Source organism: Megalops cyprinoides, chromosome 2 (genome assembly GCF_013368585.1).
Source record: "Megalops cyprinoides isolate fMegCyp1 chromosome 2, fMegCyp1.pri, whole genome shotgun sequence".
NCBI lineage: Eukaryota > Metazoa > Chordata > Actinopteri > Elopiformes > Megalopidae > Megalops > Megalops cyprinoides.
The window spans coordinates 4,029,290-4,048,194 of NC_050584.1; the positions used below are offsets into that span (position 1 = coordinate 4,029,290).

At 40.1% G+C, this 18,905-nt stretch overlaps 1 protein-coding gene across 1 annotated transcript in view; it reads left to right on the forward strand.

Moving 5' to 3' along the window:
• vps41 (VPS41 subunit of HOPS complex) overlaps positions 1 to 18,905 on the forward strand; it is a 54,767-nt gene that overhangs the window by 7,998 nt on the left and 27,864 nt on the right. The window contains exons 3-5 of the mRNA XM_036522194.1: positions 2,036 to 2,143; positions 10,897 to 10,974; positions 13,146 to 13,220. Coding sequence (XP_036378087.1) covers positions 2,036 to 2,143; positions 10,897 to 10,974; positions 13,146 to 13,220 — 261 coding nt within the window. The remainder of the gene's footprint in view (positions 1 to 2,035; positions 2,144 to 10,896; positions 10,975 to 13,145; positions 13,221 to 18,905) is intronic.

An 18,905-nucleotide genomic window follows, 5' to 3' on the forward strand; every position in this document is an offset into this window, starting at 1 on the left:
TAAGCCAAATAAGATTAAAAAAAAAAACTTAAAAGCTCTGTCTCTGTTAGGTTCCATGCATGATTACAAAGGTTTTAGGGTTTCTGTCTCCATCGGTAGTGCCCAAGCACTTTTATACAGGTGAAGATGGCGTTTTTAGCAAGAGAGAGGGGAATAAAGGCCTTTTGCCTGCCACCCCCACAACAGCTCTGAAACAAAATCAGAGTTTAAAAAAATCATCTTCATCTCATGGGCTCCAATTAAAAATTTTAGGAAGTATCAAATAACACTTGTCCACCACAGCAGCAAAAATGGCAAACAGTGACAAGGGAAGAAAATCAGGGTTTGAAATTAAGGGATAGGAAAGAGGCGCTTTTTTCCCAGTGAAGATTTTTTTCCTCGTAATGGCTTCGTGAACCATGACAAATGTCCAAGCATTAGAAATTTCAGGTCTGGGAGAAACAGGAAATGGACATTGGCTTGAGTAGGAGCAGGGAAAGTGCAACTGAAAATGGAACTTTTTTTTTATCCCCCACTCCAATTCGTATTAGGGCTCCCTTTATTTTGGTGAAGCACCATACAGACTGTGTAAGATTTTGCATCCTTGGATAGACAGATATGTACACTCCGTTATGAGTGCCACAGCCTGAAATCTAAAATGGGAATAGAGCAAATATTATGTGATGCATCATTGACTGTGACTCATGGGAATTTGCTGAAGTGAACACATTAAACAAAGGGGATTATGGACAGGATATAGATGTGGCAGAGAGACATGATGTTTTTGTAAATGGGTACAGTGGCACCCCAGGAACAGGTTTGATCGACATGTTTGAAACCCGCACAGAATCATACCGTGCCACTGTCTCATGCATCTCAGGATGAACTGTGCCTGCATCCAGCGCGCAGAAGAATGGTGTTATGATGAGAGTGTTCTGTGGGCCACTTGACCCTATGGAAGGCTACTGGCGTTCTGGCCCAGGGGAATGGACATTCCTGTGTGGAACCTTGTTATTTTTTTTTTTATTTGGCTTTCCCCCTTTAAAGGGACTGTTCTTTCTGAAATCTTAAAGGAATTTACATGTACCTTATGGTTGTGATTCATATTGTGTTTATAATTTTTTGGAAAACATTTATTTGAAAGGTAGATGCTTAGAAAATAAAATCTGAGGAACCTGCAGAGTTTGATGTAGCAAGAACAGAAATAGGTAGATTTAAAGATGTTTGGTGTTCACTCACATGTTTGATGTTTACTCACAGTGCCAGCCTAGGGGAAGGCAAAAGTATCAGCAGACTCACTTCATGCCAGTGGATTAATGAACAATTTAAATTGATCCCAAACAGAATGGCATGCAACATGCCATGTCCTCTAGTGCGGCCAATGAGGTTAGACAATCTCCCCACTCTGTCTGTGATCAGGATCATTAAAAACATCATGGGTGAGTTTGGAGGACACTTGGTGAAGTAAACAAAGACATTACGTGATTTTAACCCTTTCCCACGTACAGTCACACCGATGTGATTAGCCCTTTCGAACGTACGGTCAAACTGGTGTGATTGAAAAAATTCTAACGTTAGCTTTGAGGAAACAGTGATTTAACATTACAAAGTATAGCATTGTGGCGGTGAAAACTATGAGAAGCTTAATAACGCTGATTAAAACATAACAAACCATGTAATGTAACACTTGTGCTACATAGCATAAAATAAGTCACATGCAAAAGGGTTAAGGTTGCTAGGAGAATTGTACGTAAGATGACAGAGGTAAGCTCTCTACTGAGAGTAACCCTAATTTGCATATGATTGCAGGAAGGCATTGATATGCACTTCGTACATCAAAAACAGCATATAAGTGTGAAGCAAACATACAAACAAGTATTGTTCTTTCAATTTGAATGTTATGAATTTTTGGAAATGTGACTGTACAACGTTAAGCAGATCATCTGCCTCAGCAGTCCACAGTCTTTCATTATTAAATTCATACGTTCACTCCTTTCATGTTCATTCAATTCATTTGAGTTCTAAATACAGATGCTGAGTGTATATTTTATTCTAGGAAGAGGACAGCGAAGAGGAGCCCAAGCTAAAGTATGAACGACTGGCTAATGGGGTGACGGAGATCCTGCAGAAGGACGCAGCCAGCTGTATGACTGTGCATGACAAGGTATAGTTTGCCCCCGAGTTCATATAAAGAGAATTATGTGTTCAAATGACAGGTGAATCCCTAACAAAAAAGATTTTCAGGTTTCTACTCTGTATAATACATCGGATGCATTCAGTAGTCAAGCCTTTTCAGAATTTTTTTTTATTTTGTACTTTTTGATTTTTCAGTACTCTTTGGCACTTACAAATATTCTTTGTAGTTATGTGGGTGTCACATAAGTCTTGGCTGTGGCTACTACTCCCAGGTTTTGAATTAACAGAACTTTCCAAATGAAACTCCTTAAGGTACTAGCAGTGCCTTACAAATTTAGCCATATACTGTGTATATTTCTCTGCAATAGGGTTCAATAAACATAACCTTTGATGTGAGTATGTTTGCTTTTTTCCGTATGTAGCCTACATATACACTCAGATGGAGAACAGTTTTATTTTAATAGTTCTGTTGTAAAACCAGGTAGAGACTCTCCATGACTTGTTTTTGACAAATGACATTGTAATAAATACATATTTGAAGTCTAACTTGTAAATAGGCTGTTTGAGTGCATGGATTAGATGCTGAACTAACCTCTGTAATACAGTTTCACCATTTTTCTAATCAATTTTTTTAAATGTGCTCCCTAATTATATGATTCCTTAAGTGATTATGTTCTCAGTGTTCACAGACTTCTAACAAAACTGAAGCCCAACTGCAGTTCAGATGACTGACTCTTGAACAGTGCGACAGCTAAGCAACTTTTTTTTGAACTTCCATATAATTATGAGCTTCACAAATAAAAAAAAAATGGTCTCGTTCTCTTCAAGCACTGGCAACCTCACAACAATGTGCACTGTTTGCTGTAGTTGTCAACACTGATGTTGAGATTATCCTACTCATCTCCCCTGAAAAAATGTCTTATCAGTGTTCTACACAGGAGAACTGGAGCACATTATGACAGCACCGTTTATAAAGTAACTTTAACCCCTGAGTTGGAGTCCTGTGCATTCGAAGAGAATAGAGAACTTGATAAACACAATCTTGTGGAAACAGTCATTGGCTTCCAGTGATGGTGTTTCTTCACTTGCATATTATGTTCACGTTAATGGTTAAGAACTGTTTTATAGGACATTTATAGGATGTCCATACCATGTCATTTTCACACGGAGCGAGTCCTCTGTTCCCTAACATGATAAATTGTAATAGCGTGTACTGGGTTTGTTGTGTTAAAATACGCGACGATTTGTAATTGAGAAAACGGTTTTGTTTATGACTTTGCTTTAATCGAAATGAGGAACTGTTACCAGATTGCCATAAGGGGAGCCAGACTGGCAAAACGCAGAAGCAGCACTGAAGTTACCATGCCGTTCATAGCCGGGCACCATGGTGTATGTTGCATATGGTGCATGCAACCATGTTAACTATGTGTATTATTACAAATAATATGACTTGGTTAACTAACGCAAGTGACTAAAACATTGGTTAAATGTATACAAGAATATTTTGGGGAAATGTGCACAGTGGAATGAATTTGCAAATATTATGTAAAGGTAATATAACTTACTCCGTGGTTTGGTGAGTTTGGGGGGCATTGGCAGCATCTGGGAATGGAAAGGATGGGATGGTATCTGATGCAAAACTATTGATCTGCGGGAGCCTGACAAAAGCCAAACTAATGTGGGAGAAGGATAGTGATGATGTTAAATTGACCTTTAAAATGTTACAGTGCTATTATTGATTGTATGTGGGTAATATTGTTAATAATAATGGTAATAGTAATAGCAATGATAAAACACATGTAAATATTGTAATTGATGATGATAATTGATTTCCCATAGTTGGTAGGTTCGGGGGGAGGAGCTTATGAGGGGAATCTAGATAAGGCTAGTCCCAATATTCAGCGTGGTGGTCTTTTTGAACTGTAGAGGAAGTGGTGTTGTGCTAATTGGAGAACACCACTTCTATTCGTATATGAATTTCAATGTTTTGCCTTTTCTAAATAGTCTGCCAGCACTGTGTACTGTGCTGTGCTGTGCTCATTACTGCTCCTACTGCTTGGTAATCCCATTTCGACATTTACACATTTTTTTTAATAATGTCAGAATTGCCACGCCATATTTATCATAAACTTGGCAAATTGTAAACTGATTATTATTTACAGATTAGTAAAACCACATGAGGCAAGAGATAAGCAAAAGATATGTGCTTGTTGCAAAATCTGTGCACATTCGCAATTAGCATAACTCTCTGGGTCAGGTGCAAAAATGGGTCCTAGGTAAGGTTTTAGTGGTAGTTCTTACCATCAACACTGCACCAGGAAAATATAATGCTTCTTAAAATATATTTTGCCTCCCATAAACTACTAGTATATTCTCGATTACTCATGATGTTAACATTTCAAGGAAAGGAACATTAACTGGCATAAACATTTTTTCCCTGTGGCTGTTCTTCAAAATGCAATATTTAAAGTCCAGTTTCAGCAATGAAAGTTTAAGCAGTCAAGAGTAAACACAGTATCTTTCTATAGTCAGCATTACAAGAATTCATGCGCAACTGTCTCAATCAAAGTGGCCTTCTTGTTTTTTCATTGTGTGAATTTGTAAGAATAACGTTTTGATATTTTGTAAAATAAACAGTAAAGAATGCATCCGTCATGAGTACAGTCAGGGGATATTAGGAGCTTACGTCACTTTCATTGATCTGAATAAAGTTTTCTAAATACTTTGCATGTAGCTTGTTTTTTTTAAAGACTATATTATAACACTTAGCTCATGTGATACATACTTTCTCCTGCCTTCTTTTTCTTCTTCATCCCCAAAGGAGCAGGATCCTTATTTCAGGTTGACGCTTATTGTTTGACCCATTGTGGATGTACAGTGTGGCTGTAGTGACTGCAAGATAACTAGCAGGAGAGTGTCAGACAAACATTACTCAGGTCAGCTGACCTGTCTTGTAATGGTAGAGTTGCTGCTCTTTTGCTCAGTTAAAAAGAGCAAACACGGAGAATACTTTAACTGTTAGTCCGTATTGTGATAACACTTGCGTGACTGAACATTCTTAGCAAAGAGAATTAATCCTTAACACTGCCCTTAATAGTTAATCAGTTACCATCACTGGATTGAACTTAAAATGCATCATAACAATAGCATATTACTTCTTGTTAGGGTTGAATTTACATATCAGGGTTTTTTATTAGTATCAGGTCATTCAGTAGACCAGTCCTGGGTTTGGCTCATATCTGAGCATTTCCCTGAGCATTTAAGTCTATCCTTTATACAGACATATATGTGTGTATACACACATACATACACATAAACATATGTACGCACATACATATATAGCTTTGTTCTTGGGCCTATATTTATTTCCCTTTTATTGTCTCTCTTGCTGGACCTCTGCTTTTTCCCATTTTCCATTTTTTAATGCATCACATTTTTCAGAAGGGCCTGTCTGCGCTGGATGGCTAATCACCAAGGCACCAAGTGCATTCATGCAGGCCTGTGCAGTGGAAAAGTCATACCTAGTTATGTCTCCTCACCTGATGTTTTATTAACCACTATTGATTTTTTTTATACCCAGGGGATCCCCCCCCCTTTTTTTTCCCTTTTCCTCTCCATCCTGTAAAAGGCAACCTTGCTAGAGTGAAAGACATTGCAGGGCTGCATCGCCAATAAGCCCCCGCCCCCCCCGCCCCAATGTGTGAGTACCCCCCTCCAATCCCGCACCCCTCGCCGTTGAAGCCTACTATCATACGTTACCCCCCCCCCCCATAAACCGCCAACACCCCATATTGCCAGTAATGTTGCCTCATGCTTTAAGTGCCTGAATCGGAATTTCATTTGCGCAATTCCATTTTGGTAAATCCTTTTAAAACCTGCACAGCCTTGCAAGGTTGCTCCTCTTATTTATTTATTTTATGTTATTTTATTTTGGAGATTGTGGAGGCTCTGTCTGACATGCTCAGGTGTGCCTGTAAATATAAGCATTTCATTATAGACTGCACTGAAGCATGCTGCAGTGCACCACCAAGCAAGGTAGGGGGGTGGGGGGTGGGGGTGCACGCCAGGGTTGGAGGCACAGTTAATCTAATGCCAAAAAAGCCTCCTCCTGCCTGGTTATAATTTCTTCCGGCTCCCTGCCCACCCTTCTGGGGCTTAAAGGGACGAAGCTACGATCCCGACCCATTCGCAGAGGTGGCTGCTAGGAAGCGATTTGTGTCAATCAAATCTTTGCCCATGTCCCCCATTCATCAGCCTTATGTGTGTGTACATGTGTGGTCTAAGGAATATGCAGAAATTAGACATAGCTGCATACTTGGGCTGCTTTGCCTTTGGTTTATTCATGTTGTTCCAGATAGTGATGTTATAATCAATTTCTGATATTTAGAGAGAAGTCAAAAATGTCTCAGATATGTCAGAAAACCTATCATTCAAGGAGAAGAGCGGCTTTTTTTGTTTATGGACAACACATAGAAAGGTGGAACAAGAATGAAAAGGTGAAAAGGTGGTCTTAGCATCAAGTCAATGAATGGAAAGGAGAGCATTTTTATTTTTCCTGTAACTGGTTAAAATTATGATTGTATTTAGTTTGGAAAATCTGTGTGTCAACAACTTAATTTTGAAATGTCAGAAAAGACAGATTATATTAATTCAACAAATTGTAAAAATTTACTCTAAGGATTGATGATGGGGTTTTATTCCCTGCTGTTCAGAGACTAAGCCTTGAGTTGGGAGGTGTATAACTAACTTAATTCCCTTGTGGCTTTGAGCCTGGCCAAATGAAGGCAAACTTGAGAGAACTTGGGCAACATGTGTTTTCAGTAATACACTCCGGCACAAACTGACTAAAACTAAAAAGCATAATCAGGACTTCTATTCTGAATTACCCAGTTTTCCTACCCCTTGGTCCAATAAAGCTGCATATTATGCATCTCCCCACAAAAACCACATTGACGGAGCTGACAGTGGACACACATACATATGCACCCCTGACAGCACATATCCATTCAGATTTAGAGCCGCTTCTGTATTTGTCCAATCTGTACATTTAGCCTTGACTTTTCATCCATCTGTGGCACACAGGATTTGTTGAGTGTCACCCTCTACAGTTGTTTCCTTCCGTCTATCTCTTGTGGTCTGCTCTGGGTTTAACTGGATGTAATGCATCTCTGTGCCTGGATATGGGAGTGAAAATGGATGGCTGCACGTTGGAAACCCAAATAGGCCATGGTGAGCACCAAGGACGTTTCTAGCTGTTGAAAAGATTCGGGGCTAAGTCAAGTTTGCCTGGGGCTTGCCTTTTTTTTTTTTTTTTTTTTTGAAAGGAGATCGGCATCGGTAGATTGGGGAGGTTATATCTACCTTTATAATAAATAAATATTATCACACCTTCGGACGCTGCAGGTCAAGTTCCGCTCTGTTACACAGTCTGTTGTTTTGCTATAAACACCTCCTTTTTTGGGGCGGAAATATTCGGGGCTAGGCTTAAAATATTCAGGGCTATAGCCCTGAATGATCGGACCTAACAACGCCACTGATGAGCACCATCCATACCAGGAGCAAATTAAACAGCGCCATAACAGCACGGCTGTGATGGCATTGTGGTGCTTGAAAAGTGAGGTTTGCCTGGTGGTTTCTTGGATGTTGGGAGACCGTTTTGGGCAGCAGAGGCTGTTAGTCACAAAGGTGCAGGTTCCGTATTGGTGAGGGGTGTAACGGTACACAGAAGTCATGGTTCGGTTCACACCACGGTTTGGACATCACTGTTCGGTACAAGCTCAGTACAACGGGAAAAAAGCAACAAAAAAACCCCAAATGCATAAGTCTAGGTTTCTTTTCATTTATTTTGAACAGACAGTAGTACAAGTTACAGTCTGTAAAAATGTAAACAGTGAACATACACTCTCACAGAGGTCATATTTTATGTCGGGCTGATAAAAAATAAACGGCAAGTCTCAATTGGCTACAAAACTGAAAAGCATCTCTTGTGTTATAAAAGTACAAAATAAATAGAATAATAAAAAAATAAAACTTGTGCATTAAGAGGAGTGTTTCAATTTGTTCCACTTAGGCTATATTTAAATATTCAAAGCTTAAGCCCAACCCCTTAAAAAAAAAAAAAAAAAAGACAAAGGATAACACCCTTGCTAGTAGGGAGGGACTGAGATAGCAGGTACAGCCAGGTAGCATTTTGCCAACTGGCAACTTTGGTAACTTCATTATAAGAATAAGCAGCTCAAACATTTTCATATTGTACTTTATTACGCAGTTTAATGTAAACAGCGAACATACACTCTCCCATAGGCCATATTTTATGTTGGCTAATATCAAACAAAAAGGTCACAATAGGCTCCAAAACGGAAAAGCATCTCTTATGCTATGGAATTACTACAAAATAAATAATAAGGAGTGTTTCAATTACTTTGGCCTAAGGCTGATGCAAAATAAAAGGCAATACAGAACTGAATGACATCTTGGCTTACGTGCGCACGGGATGGAACGTTGTAACGAGGCTCGAACACTTTTAATAAATACTTGAAGCCGGGGTCCTCTACCACTGCATATGGGCGCATAGCCGATGAAATGTAAATGCCAGTTGCTTCTGTAATTTTTTTTGGCCCTGTCTGCATTCACATCTAGAGGCTGCTTAAAAGCAGCGGGGATAAGTAGCTGGACTTGCTCCGGTAACTGGCACATCTGGGTCATGCCGTCGAATATGTATTAGCATGTTCAGTGTGTTTCTGCCCACATAACCTACAACTGTCGAACCACGCCGGCACACCGTCCTCGTCCGATCCACCACTCGCTCTCTATTGCTGTCGTAGCTCACTGGGAACCCAGAGTTTTCCTGCACTGCTGATTTAAAAGAAGCTGGCGGGTCTTCTAGCTCCTGTATGTCCTTTACACTTGCCATAGTGTGACTGACCGGTCAGATGCCAGTCTACTTGAGCTAAACTTGCTAAAGGCTCACAGTTTTAGGTTTCCAGGTGGAACTCATGCTTGTAGAATTTGGTTCTGCGTTATGTTCATCAGTCTTCGCACATATATACCGCGCATTCTCCGTATGACTGCATGCACCAAACCGTAACGTCCGTACCGTGACGGTTTGATACGAATACACGTACCGTTATACCCCTAGTATCGGTAATGGACCATTCCGCAGTTTGTGGAAAGGAGGTGACTGATCAGAAAAAGCGCAGGATTGTTCCAACCAGTGAGGAAGCGCTTTAGATCCAAGCTCACATGGAGGAGACAGTCAGACCCAGGGAAGTGTGAGTGGAATTGGGCTCTGGACCAAGATACTTTTATGCTTGAAATGTCACGCACAACAGAAGACAGAAGAACAGTCAGAAACAGTCAGAAACAGGTTTTGGAGTGGTGCAGGCAAAAATGCAGCTCTGCCATTTTCACAACATGCAATTCCAATAGCCGCTTTATAGTCTCATAGTTTTTATTTGTATTTTTGTCATGCTTCCTTTTACGCTATTTTGATACATGTTTTACATATGTGTCTGAGCACATGTCACACATGATACTCTAAGGTAGGAATTCCTCTCTAGCCATGAACCAAAATTATCATCCATCTTTCTTATTGTAATAATAGCCTGATTAACAGACTTAAGTAGACTGCATTGCAGAACTCAATGTACTTACGTAAAAAACATTAAAAAATTGACTTACTTTGCAACCCAACCTCCAGTACACAAACATATACACAAACACTTTGTTTCTGAACACGTGAAATAATACCAGATTAGTGTTCCCATACCCACACAAAGATACACACACACACACACACGCGGGAAAGCCACAGTCCGGAATGAAAGAAATAATAGAGTGAAATGGGATGGCAGCAGCCAGGAAGCAGGAGAAAATGGAGAGCCGCTGGTGGTGCGTGGAGGAGGCCAGCCTGCTCCGCATTTATTATGTTGAAGCATTTAGTATAGTCCAAAATGCCATTTCACACTACTGTGTTTTTAATAAATAGGGCTTCCCCCTGCAATTTCACAGTTTTTGCTCTGGAGGGCACCTCAACCTGCCCCCCCGCTCTTTTCCAGAGAGCATTTTTAATTCCTTGGCACAGTCCATCATTACTACACACACAGAGTACAGCCTACACACACATACACACACACATTTTAGTGTAATGTAAGATGTACATTGATACTAAATCCCATGATCTTAAATGTTTGCTAATATAGGGTGACTGACTTCTGTAAAACTCTTGGGGGAGGGGAGTGTTAAACGATTTGTCTCTACAAACAGGCTATTTGGCTGAAGAGATGGAAGGCAGACGATGTATGTACATGGATAGCTTCAAACCCATGGTCTCCTTGTGTTTTCCCATTTCACTGTTTCAGACGGATTCCTTTTAATCAGCTTTTTATTTTTGGGTTCTTTATTCTGACATACAAGGATCAAGGATCAAGGATATCTTTATTATCCCCAAGGGGCAATTTGTTGTGCAGCCAGCAGTATCCACATAACACCAGACAAACAATAATAAATAAATAAACAATAAGCACAAAATAAAAACAACATTAAAAAAAAAAAACAGAAGGTGAATGTATTTTTCTCCAGTCACATTTGTAAAATGGTGAAAATGTGTCTGTGGCCCTGAGCAAGCCATTCAAAAGACATGTTTTGAATTAGATGAGCTCTCTTTACATCGAAAGCAGTGCTATTGTGCTTGTCACTCTTTAGTAGCATTGTTCAGAATCTGAAAATGTGGTGTTTTTTCCATTCCTCTTCTTAGTGCAATCTCGTCCTCTTCTCTTTCAGTTCTTGGCACTTGGCACACACTTTGGAAAGGTCTACCTCCTGGACATTCAAGGGAACGTAACTCAAAAATATGACATTGTAAGTACATGCCGGCTAAACATCTCCCCACTCTGAATCTGATCCCTTTTTTTGACATAGGGCTCTTTGATCAGCAATTATGCATTTCGGTAATGGCTAAATTTCCTTATTTGTTTTGCTGTTGCTCCTTTATACTACTGAAGTGGTGGCAGCAGGTGACCAAGAGCCAAAGTGACAAACAATGATAATCTCACAGCGCATGTTAATAGGATGATGTCACATTTGTGCCAAGGGCTTTGAAATTAGTGCCTTCAGTCAGTGCCCAGTTGCCTCCTTATTGGAGACATTGTGCTTTGTGCTCCCTGTTGACAAGCACCGATATGAACTGTAACTGAGCCACTGCATTAATGTCTCAGTTTAATTAATGATTGCTGGTCAGATAGTGGTTTATGCTTTTAGTCAGAGCCGCCCATAAATCCTTCGTGGTTCAAGGCTTTCCTTTAGTCTCTTATGGCAAAGCTCAGCTGTTATGTTATCACATATGATGTATTGATTATAAGCATTTGAGAAGCTCTGAAATGTAATTTTAGAAGGGACATTTCTGACTATGGCGTTACTCTATTGATTATCTGAGTTACCTGTTAATTGGTGAAATGCTGAGATGAAACCCTTTTTATTAGTGATTGGTATCTCACTAAAATTTTAACAGGCACTCCTCCCCTGAAACTCAAATCAGTAAACAGTTATGCCCAGACCATTTAAAAAGAGGCAAATGCTAATTCCTCACCTCTTCTGTACCCCTCCCTTTTTAAAATGTCATTCATCTATATGCAAAATGGCCACTTAGAATTGAGCTGAAAAAAACCTAGAGTTTGTGAGTTCTGCACTGCACCATGGAGACCAGGGATGAGGGAAGACTGTGGGACTGTGCACTACACTACCCTCCAGTCAAAACTGATTCCTCCATTTTAATTTCTTAACTGCGTCCACCAATAATAGAAGAATGGACAGGATCTAACTTCGCCTGGGTGGTGACAGGGTTCAAGGTAAGCCCCCATGAGCCCTCACCCCCATCGCCTGGGCAACACTCCTGCCCTGAATGGACGGAGCAGCTGAGTGGCTCTTTGAACTGGTGCAGATGCCTCCCACACGCAGTGACCTCAGAGACTGCTTTTTACGCATTTAATGTAGCGAAGGGAGGAAGGTCCTGCCAGCCGTGGTTTAAAAGGTCTCCTACTAGTTTTTAAAAGACTGTCACCTTTCTCTCCCTCCCCACAAACAGCCATGTCGACATGATAATGGAACACTGCTGTCCAGAGCACACAGGCCTATGGCTTCATTTGGTTGGGGGCTTTACTCTTATTTATTTATTTACTTATTTCATGTATTTTGTTAACCTGCCTTGTCTTTGCCCAGTCATTTTATAACCCTCACACTAGAAATCTGTTGGAGTCAATGCTTTCGGTTGTCCAGTTGTTTTTCTTTTTTTATGGGAATGGCTGTGAATTCTGTAGTCATATCTTTGGTCCTAATATGCCTAGCAAATTGCAGTTTTTTGTAACAACATAATAACTGTTTAAAAAGTGGGTCACTGGTTACTGTTGAGAGTGCTGATAGATATCTTAAAGATAACTGTTATGGACAACTGTTATTCTTTTCCTTGCACTTCTTTGGAAAATTGCTCTCTGTAATCCCTTTTAGTGAGACGATGAGAGTGTGACTTTGAGTCTGGCAGACTGATTGAGAAGACACTGTTTTCACTGGGTCTCAATTAATTACATATTATCTATCCCGAACCTCCAAGTACAGCAGCAGATGTGTAACCTGTCAAAGCCCTCGTATTGTGTAACCTTTGCACGTAGTTGCACAGAAATCACCTGGAATGTTAGATATAAATCAGTGGCTGGTCGGTCCTGTGAAGGGAGTGATTACTAACAAAGTTTTTAACAGTTCTTGCCAGTTTGGGTAATACAGAATTCATATTGTCTTGTTTAAGTCAACATGTTGTCGCAGAATTGTGTTAGGAGGTAGCTATCAAGTTTGTTATTGCGGACTAAACATGGGCTGGATATCATGCACTGGCCAGACCTGGATTGATCCGTTCCCTAGTTGATCAGAACAAATGAGCTGTGTATGTGTGTCTTTGTGTCTCTGTGTCTATGTCTGTGTTTGTATGTGTGTGACCAGCTGTGTGTATCTTTTGTCATTTCCTCCGCTATGTCTCTTCATAGAGTCCGGTGAAGATTAACCAGATCAGCCTGGATGAGGGTGGTGAACATGTGGGCATCTGCTCTGAAGATGGCAAGGTAAAACAGGCTCTCTGCCCAGCCTATCTGGTATAGCTATTACAGATGCTTCTGCCCTGTCAGTGGTGTGTTACTCCGGCACAACACATTTTGGTGCAAAACCCCTTCGCTTTTCATCTCTCTCCAAGTTCACGAGCACTGTGGCCAGCTCTCTTATGCCCCCTTGTGGATTACAAAAAAACATGCTTTCATGTATGAAGTGGGGAATTGAACCTTGCAGTTATGAGCCCTGCCCCTCACCAGTATACAACTCTGCCACCCCGTCGCATTAGTGTTGTCTTTGCCCCTGTCTTTTTGTGGATCAATTTAGGTTTTCTGGACAGAGTAACTGGATGTATAAGAGGTATAAAATGTGAAAGTCCCAACCTGTTGAGATCACAATTAGCCTTGCTGAGCAGGAATCAATTTGGACTCAATAATTGCTTATCTTCCCTTTTGCTGCAGCTGTTTTTAATTTGAATTAGCCACCTTTCTCAGGGGGTGTTTTTAATTAACACCATTCAGAGTAGAATTTCTCAAGTATCTACACAGTATTTATGCTAAAGCATCTCTAGCCTGCTTATGTTTGTATTGAATCACCACAGTTTCTCCTTAGAAAAATTTACTGTAACAGAGCAACAGTTGTTAGTTCCTTCTCAGAATTCTAATCAGTAGCATATTTTGTTATTGTTCGACTCAGAAGCTCTGACATTACAGGGGAAACACTAAAAGCCCTGAGTGAAAAATATTCTGAAGGCAGGAGAGAAATACGTTTTGCTGAAACACAAGTGGATGTGAAACACTTTTGTTGCCCGGTCATTACCCGGTGTATACAATCAACAGTTCACAACAGGATCACAATTTTACAGTCCCCCTGTATAGGTCCATAAAGTACAATTGGTACAGTTGTCACCATTGTATTTCATGAACAGATTATTTAAGAAATATATAATACTACATTTCATTGTCGCATTATAAATACATAATATCTTTGTTATGTATATATAATGATATTATGGTATTATAACAGTTGACGTTGTTCAGAACCCCTTTGGTATCATCGATACTGGCACCATAATATATATCAGTCCTTTTCTCTGAGCGTGTTTAAATTGTGTGTATTAGTTTTGGTTGCCAGATGCTACTTCAGGTGTCTTAAGGGACCACTGGGTTTACTTTTATAAAGTGTTAATATTTAAAAGCATTATTGTTAAAGTTTTTGAAAGGTATTGCAGTATATTGTCAATAAGAACAAGTTTAATTTATACTGAAGGTGAAGCTCACATTGTTAAATGCTACCGTATAATATTCGCAGTAGCAATATGAGTATACTCATTCATTCAGACATTTGCAGGTTTCTGTCAGTTTTAGCATTAGTCTAGCTTCTGAGTGGTTGTATGACTGCTGTGTGTCAGAAGTGAAGATCACCAGGCAAGGTGGTCTGTATTTTTCATATGGGCAGTTACAACCACAGCCTCTGTAACGCGGGGCTAAGGGGTGGGAACACTGTTTTATATGACCACCCCAGAGTAATTGGCGCATTACATTCATGCATTCATGAGCCATAACTCCTGTAAAGGTTTCTCCTTGATGCTGAAAAGCCACTTCGTATAGGGACCAAAGAGAGTATGTGCAGCCCCCTGCTACACTTTTTAAATATTTTTTATTTATTTTTTTAAGATATGCTCACCATCCTGCAAAACCCAGACACATCTGTCTCCCATTGATATCCCTCTATTGATCGGCCCTCGGCTGTTACCTGCCTCTCTCCGGTGATTATCGCTATCTGTGGAAGCTTGTGCAGTCGGGATGTGTGTCCTGATATCGCTCCAAGCTCACACCTGACCAGTAAAAACAAGATCTTGTCTCCTCTGGAAGTGGCGGCACCAATTAAAATCAATGTGTCTGTCATTGTCCTCAAGCGTCTGCTTCAGTCTGGTGTAAATCTGAGGCCTCCAGCCTCAGTGTTTGATCCTACTGATTACCCAGTCTCTTTTTATGATTATAGTAAACTCTGTTTAGAAGACTTTCAGATTCAACCAATCAACCACAAATAGCACTCAAAAACAATGGGTCAGAATCACCATATAATAATATTGTTTAACGTGTCACTAACTGTAAAAGCAACAGTAATTTTTCTCATGGTTAACAATCAGTGCTCACTCAGCATGTAACGTGACATTAAATCGAGTAGAATGCCATTTTGTGAATTAAAATTAAAAAGCAGTGTACCATTCGAACACAATGAATGTTGTATGTCACCTTAATCAGTATATGACTTCCTTCAATAGTGTTTTCACAAATACCTCGAAGTGTTCGAAGGGCCTGACTGGCAATCGATACGTAGAGTGGAGTTAACTGAGAAACCGTAGAGGTGAGGAAGCGACCAGCAAACTGTAACTACAGGCTTAGAAGAAAGGCAGGAATGCAATCAAAAGTCTTTCACTGTTAAGAATGTCAAATAGTAGGCAGTGATGAAAGGGATCCTTTTGAAATGGTGGACATTTGTAATGAAAGTAAATGCCTGTCTCAGTGAATGCAGTCTGTGTCAGCTCGTGGGGCAGTTGCACGGGAAGGCCTACATGCAAAGGCATTGTCACAGCAACGTCTTCTCTTTCTGATAGTGTGCACGAACAGTTAGTCTCTGTGACCCCTCTGCTTCAGTGTCTTCCTCGCAGCGAGAAATAATTGCCTTGCCATACAGCTTATTGTTATGTGTCCAGAGGACTAAATGAAAAGCTTTTGATGTCTTATTGTAGATTAAAGAATGGCTTCATCTGTTTGTTTGGTAGACCACTCCGTCTCCAGACCTGGAGCTAATCGACAATGTTAATAACAGGTCGAATTGAATGAAGTAAAAATGAATTAAGCCAGTAAATTGAGAAATTCAAGGACACACGTAGCATTTTGTGATAATTTGGGTTGAATGGAGAAAAAAAAAAAGTTTAGTTGGAAATAAGGAATAAATCCTGTTCATCATGTGTTCATAGCTCTCAAATCATTTACAGTGATCAATCAATCAGCATATTATAAGATGTGACAGATTCAATGAACACCAAGAGCGAAAGTCCAGTCACGTTCCAGTTACATTGCTGATATACTGGGGTTTAATTAGTCCAACATCTTTATTTAGTCTGGGAAGATTTAGTGTGTCTAATTAGGCTCAATGTAAGGCAGCATAATCAAGGGAACTGAACCAAATCTAATTTACAGTGTAGCTAATCATTGTCTGAAGACAGCGTTACGACATCCTGAAGACATCAACAGTTGGAGATCAGGATGTTTATGTGTTTATAATTTGGCCAATGGAACATCTCAGCATCTCTACATATGGATCTCTTAAAGTGCACTTATGGTACTTTCTTAGGATGAACATAATGTCCATGATCTCATTCCTCTGTATAAGTGTATATTTATATGTCGGCAGAAGCTTGAATTTATTATTCCGAGGGAAAAGTATTCATCTGGACAACTACAGAGTATTGCAAAATGAAATGGAAACATGTGGTTGGACCAAGTATGCATCATATCCATGGAATTTATAAAGTGGAATTATTCTTTTACCTGGATTTATTTTGTTTTGAGAAGGAGTGAGATGGCTCAAGACTCAAGACCTTCGATGGAGCTACACACTTATCAGTAGCAGACTTGTAACAAATGCAAAATGACATAAATTTCTGTATGAGCAGAGAACAAAAATTGCAACATTGTGTGTAGTACGTGAAAGACGGTTTGTGGTTTCAGATGGCGTGGAACACTTTAGGAGAGGCACATTGATCTGTTGCTGAACATTCATCTAAAAAATACAAAATGATTTATATAACAGGATTTATATAAGGGTTTTTCCTGATGTTACTCAGGAGCGGTTTGGTTTGGAACACCATCATGCGTCTGCTTCTTTTCCACCCTTCCTCTCACCTGGTAGTTAACAACCATTAGCTAGCAAATGAAAAGCAAACACTCGGTAACATATTTACAACTACTAGTAGGTAACTTTCTACATTGTTTGGGGTGTTTAACCAAAAGTCAGCACTTCTCATGTACAGTATTTTGTGATTTTCATTCATATGTAGCTGGTTAGGTAGATGTTACAGACCCTAATGTAAATTAAAGGAGAATGAAAATTTTCTCCATACAGCAAACATTCTCTACATCGGGCTGGACATGCTCAATGCTTAATATTCACAGGATATCCTAGTCTGCATGACGAGTCTACTTCCTCCTCCGTCAGTACTATAAACATGCCTGTTTCTACCAAACATAGTGTAACCATGGCAACATTATCTCCTCCCTCAAAGTGTAGGTTTAATGGAAGCATTTTTGTATGTGGCTCCCTAAATTTTACATTTACATTTACATTTATTTATTTAGCAGATGCTTTTATCCAAAGCGACATACAATGTTGTCAGGAACGGACGAATCCTCCTGATGTTGTGGAGGAGGCATCGGCAGCACCATGACGTGCGAGCAATGTACTCCTTGAAGTCTAGGTTGCTGTCCAGGATGACGCCCAAGCTCTTTGCTGACTGAGAGGATGGTATTGTAGTGCCATCGACGGTGATGGAGAGGTCTTGCAGGGGGGAAGGACCAGCTGGGATGAAGAGCAGTTCTGTTTTCTTGAGGTTCAGCTTCAGATGGTGGGATGTCATCCATAAATAATTCAAATAGTCTTACACTAGCGGCTTATTGCAGAAACAGGAGAAAATGAACAATATTCACAGTATTCCAGACAGTTAAAAAGAAGAGGACTGCCATCAAGTAGCAGCTGAGCATTATCATCTGGAATTGTACCCAAAACCCAGCAGGTCCGGAAGTTTTTTCTGCCTGAATGAGTAGTTTGTACCATCACTCATGTGTACTACTTTGTAATGTTAAAGGTAGTTTTAGCTTTGGCATGCAATGTACACCATATTGACATATACGTGGAGACATATCCTTCCCAAGAAAACAAAAATCAGCTAAACTCATCCTCTACCAGTTGAAGACTTTAAAAACACAAACGCACACACACACAGACATATATATCCATTTCTAAAATGGCTACTCATTTTGCCTATGGTTTGGACATGTTGGGTTAGCCGTGGCATCATTGCACAGAACAGAAAAAGCCAAAGTGTGGATCACTTTTCTCTTTTCAGGCCCATTCACATCCAGCCTCTTCCATGAAACATGGATTTCCTTTTGAAAGCCGCTTTCAAGTGCCTTTGGGGAAGCAAGTGGCACAATTTAGAACACATCTCTTTCACAGAGAAGGCACTTATCCAGATATAAGTTCATACATAAGCTTTTCCTGTTTACCTCCGAAAGCTTGCAAGGTGAGAGAGTGGAGCATTAGGCTGTGAAAATAAGGACACCACCCACCCCGTCAATCATCCAAATAAACGTTGTGAGCTTCCTGTCATTGCTAGTCATTCAGAAAAGCCTTTTTTGCCAAAGTGCTGTGGTGTGGATGTGTGGACTGGGAAGTAGAGCTGGAAAGAGAAGTGCCCTGTGCCCGAGCATGAGCTGTTCAGCATGTGAGCATTGACTGTAAGCATCTGGTGTTAGTAATGTGGTGAAATCTGCCACATATTTGTTTGGTCCAATTGTTGGTGTTTTTTTTTTTTTTTTGGTGTTTTTTTGTTTGTTTGTTTGATAAAAAGGTGGCAAATTGTACCTCTGAGTATTAGAGGTTCAGACACATTCTGAAAGGCTCACTCTTCCTTG